The 4,760-nt window shown below is 32.9% G+C and overlaps 1 protein-coding gene across 1 annotated transcript; it reads right to left on the reverse strand.

Annotated features, from left to right (window-relative positions):
* Window positions 1–437: 437 nt before the first annotated feature.
* LOC147856465 (uncharacterized) lies at window positions 438–3,835 on the reverse strand. The gene is made up of 5 exons (XM_087329810.1): window positions 3,505–3,835; window positions 2,567–2,678; window positions 1,965–2,054; window positions 1,615–1,713; window positions 438–855 (listed from the first exon to the last, which is right to left on the reverse strand). The coding sequence occupies exons 1-5, from the start codon at window positions 3,570–3,572 to the stop codon at window positions 757–759; spliced, it is 468 nt and encodes a 155-aa protein (XP_087185936.1). The 5' UTR covers window positions 3,573–3,835; the 3' UTR covers window positions 438–756.
* Window positions 3,836–4,760: the final 925 nt, after the last annotated feature.

A 4,760-nucleotide genomic window follows, 5' to 3' on the forward strand; every position in this document is an offset into this window, starting at 1 on the left:
ACAAGTGCAAGACACCAAATTTATAGATATTGTATGAGGTATATGCAACACACTATTTATCATAAAAACAATTTGTAAATATCTATCCCCATAGAGAAGGTTCATTGTACCTATAGTAAATGTTGAATATCATCAATAATCCCTAGTATGAAAACTCTAATGAAACTTCATACCCAAAAGGAGCATTCTGATATTAAGTTTCATGTCATTTTAGGCATTCTAAAGTACCCTCTTCCACTTGTAACTCCACACTGCTGGATCTACTACTATAGCATATAGCAAAATTATATCAACTCTTTCCTACTGTAGTCATGAATCCTACAAATTACCATCATTAGCTTCTCATTGATGAATGCAACACATTATTGATGTTTATCAAAACTAGTGAGGCCAAATGGAAGATTTCATGGAATCAAAGGAGAAGTAGTTAACCCTTATAAACACAGATTTCCTATTTTAAAATCAAATAGAAGAATACATACATCCCACCATCATTAGTGTCTCCTGAAAAATAAAAAGATGGCAACTTTACATTACATTTTTTTTCTTCTTAAATCAGAAAAAATAACTATTTGCATTCTGCTACGAAATTGGATGTCCTAATTGCCTTACAATGATGCTGCACATCATCATCATGTAGAAAGAGAAAAAAAAAACTTGATATATCCATTATAAATAAATAAATAATAAATAAAAAAGGAACTAGAAAAATATTTTAATAGTCCTATGTTTTTTGGCCGATAGAAGAGGGATTTTTCACTGTGTCTTTGGTTTCACAACTTTCTTCTTTATCCTCTTGGCTGCAAAATTATTCATGCCCAGGAAGAAGAGAAGGGCTCCAAAGAGAGAGAGGTTCTGCAAGCCGAGAAGAAAAGCACAAATAAGTAACCATGTCAAAGGCTTTCTTACAATCTTCCAATAATAATAAAAAACCTAAGAAAAACCACAAACCCTTACAGAAAAATTAACATAGACAACAAAAAAAAATTAACCCTAGAAAGTCTTCAAAATACAATAATTGAAGCTTAAATCCAACATATGAAACATAACCCTAAATCTCAAAAAAGAAAAGAGCTTCAACTCAACGTACAAACAATAACCTAAACCTAAAAAGGATGAACAAAATACTTGAACTCTTCAAACAAAAACAAATATAAAAACTCATAGATAACAATTTTAAAACGTAACCCCATATCCAAATTTCTTGAAACCCTACAGTCTTAAAGCCAATCCGTATGAACTATAGAATAAATCTGTCAATTACCCTGTTACCCTACACATAAAAATGCAATCCTTCAGCTCAGCATAAACAAATATGACCCTTAACTTATTCTTGAACTCATTAAGAAAAAAAACATTACCCTAAACATGAAATTCTTAAAACAATAGTCCCTACTATCTTTTCTAACATTGGAAACACACAACCATAAACACTTAAAAAAGACAATCCTTCAACTTAATATAGACTTAGGATAACGTATAACTCCGAAGAATACCTGTAAACTCAATACAAGAAAGGATAGCTCTATTACCCTAAACTCATCAAATAGAATATATGAACCCAACATAAAAACATAGGCAATCAACAGATGACATTTTCTTCTTCATATGTACCTTTAAAAATTGGATAAATTCCCCAGCATACCGTGCACTTGATGGCTCATAATTGTAGAAATCGTGCATTATAGGAGTGACAACCACGAGGAATATCAGCTATAAAAGAATCAAAATATGAGCAAGCAAAAAACTGTATAAATGATTAGAGACCTAAAAATGATGAAAAAGGTAAATTGAATATATGTGTTTTGATACCCCAAAAAAAAATTTGATAGAAAGCTATGTTAATTTGGAGATGCTGAAAAGATAGAAATGGGTAGATTTGATATTTTGTTAAAAAGAATTTTATGTCCTAAATTTTGCATTTCACCTATGAAGTACCCAAAAAACATTTCAGAAAATGATACCAATAGATAAGCTCCAACACTGGTTCCCAATGTGAAAAGGATTGCGCCAAGGCCTTCAAAAGCTATTGCTGCCATAAGTATGTATTTGAGCTACATGTATTCAAATTTTCAGTAAAAGTTAACAATGTGGATCATATAATACGAATAACAATTAATCTACATTCATCATCATAAAGCAAGTATCAATCTGCTATCACCTTACTAATAACAAGGTGTATCACACTAAGAATAATCAAATATTGACATGGTATATCATTACCAGTAACAATCATTATCACAACAAGAGCAAGGGGAATCATGATACTGGCAATCATCAATCCACAATCATCTTACAGATAATATGGAATACCACAGCCAGAACAATCATAGTAATAACATGGTATGTCATTATAAGCAACGATCATCAATCCACAATCATCATGATAGTTGGTCACATTATAGCAAATCATGATAAGAACAATCATCGATCCATGATGGTCATAATAAGAAGTTAGAACATAGAATATGACAATTTAAGAACAACAATCAATCAACAGTAATGGGAAAATCACAATAAGATAAACCATGATAAGACCAAGATGGCAATAATTCTTTCTGTTTACCTCGATCTCTGGCACTGAAATGCCAAATGAGGTGGCATGATTCCTCAGTACATCAAATTTTGGCTCCATTGCCTTCAAAGCACTTCCTCCATCTTGCCCAAAATCATTGATTCTGCCAAGAATAATTTACATTTATATCTCTGGATTAATTGATGAATATAGTGCCAAATAGAATTTTAAAGAAAGATAATATTCTGCTTGACATGATTTATCATTTATGTTTATTTTCACATCTAGTTTCCAAAATAAGAGAAAATATTAACAATTACAATAACAAACATAGCAACTATTACGTTTACTGTCTCCACATCAATCAGCTAATATCATTTCTGCTTCACAAAGATGCCAACATATCTAATGGGGAAGGATTTTACAATCATCGGGGGATCGCATTTAATGTCCATGATTAGCAGGAATTGAAGGTCTTTTTGCATCTAATTTCCATACAAAGGTAGAAAACAATTGCAGATAGTAGAAAAAACAATACATTAAGAATGAAACAAGATTTGAGATATCTAGATAAAATAAGCACAGAAAAGAGGCAAAAACAAATACAGAAAAATTATGAGATTTTAATAAATATAGAAAAAATTGGAAGAGAATACATGAAAACAGATAGAAGGCTATATCTACCTTGCAAAAAACAAATTGACACATATAGGGAGTTATATAACTGCCAATAAATAAGTGGAAAAAATATGAAAACATAGACAAAGAAGTGCATACAAAAAATGAAGCTAGCTAAAATAAACTCAGATAAATTAAGCTGGCATAACGAATTATATAAAAAGGATAGAGGAAAATGCACAGTAGAAATATCACAAGTGGAAAGAAAAGAAATTTGACCAATTTAAATGCGCAAAGAAAGACAGAGGAAAAGAAAAAATTAATAAGTAAATTTAGTGGAAGGAAGAGAGACAGAGTGAGGTTTTACTTACTTCTGCCAAGCCGAAAGGATGAAAATTGCAGAGAAAAGAACACGACCCACGAAGGATAAGAAACCCATGATGGCAGCAGAGAGCTACCCACAACTGCTAACTCTAAACCCTAGCTCTAGTTCTCAGATCTAGCTTCTACAGAGAGCTACGGATAAACCCTAACCGTACTTCTCGGAATTGACTTGTATGGAGAGCTGCCCACAAACTCAAGTTCACGCCTTAATATTCAGATCTGACCTCTATGTAGAGCTGCCCACAAAACCTAACCTTGATTTGCAGATCTGAAAACTATGGAGAGCTACCCACAAACCCAAACTCGCACTGACCCTAATCCTCAGATCTGGTTTCTAAAGTAGAAGAAGAAGATGGAGAAGAAAGTAAGTCTTTCTTCAAGTCTTTCAAAATCCTCTCTCTGTATTTGTGGAGAACTTCTTCTGTATTTCTTTATTTCCTCTTCCTCTTCTTCTTCAAACAAGAAGAAAAACCAGCAGAAGAGTCTTCAAATTTTCAAATTTGAGATCTTAAGAAAGAGGAGTGCAAAAATGTGATTTGCATTCAAAACAAACACACAAAATGCAAACAAACAAACAAACAAAAAAGCCTTTGCACTTTTAATCTTTAACATACTCTCATACACACATTCCCTCTCAACGACGCGAAGAGAATGAAACCCCCATATCTTTCCGAGAGACCTAATGAAGGCTATGTTGCGGAAAACCCCCTGAAGAGAACTTCTAAGTTCTCACCAAACTCTAACAAACGAAAAAATAAAACTTTTCGGACATTCAATGGAATCCGCTTTGAGTTTCCGAAACTTCCCTGAGTACTCCATTGTATTGTAGTAGTAAATTTGGTACCACCAAGGAATCGATTGGGAACCCTGTGAAGAGAACTTCTAAGTTCTCACAAAACTCTAACAAACGAAAAAAGAAAACTTTTCGGACATTCAATGGAATGCGCTTTGAGTTTCTGAAACTTCCCTAAGTACTCCATTGTATTGTAGTAGTAAATTTGGTACCACCAAGGAATCAATTGGGAAAACATGGGATTGTTGTGGTGGTATATCCAGATCCACCTAAGGTTTTCAAAGCTTATTGAAGTATCCCCTTCGTAATAGTACATTTTTGTATTGCGGACAGATTATAGTTATTAGATTGTGTCTTATAGTTATTAGAAAACACTTGGGTATTCTCTCATATATTTCCAAGTATGTTAGGAGTATTCTAGTGTTTTTCACAATTGGCAACTCTTTGGAA

This window comes from Azolla caroliniana, unplaced genomic scaffold, assembly GCF_043228905.1.
Source record: "Azolla caroliniana isolate FFs.n. ecotype wild unplaced genomic scaffold, voAzoCaro1.0.p SCAF_13, whole genome shotgun sequence".
NCBI lineage: Eukaryota > Viridiplantae > Streptophyta > Polypodiopsida > Salviniales > Salviniaceae > Azolla > Azolla caroliniana.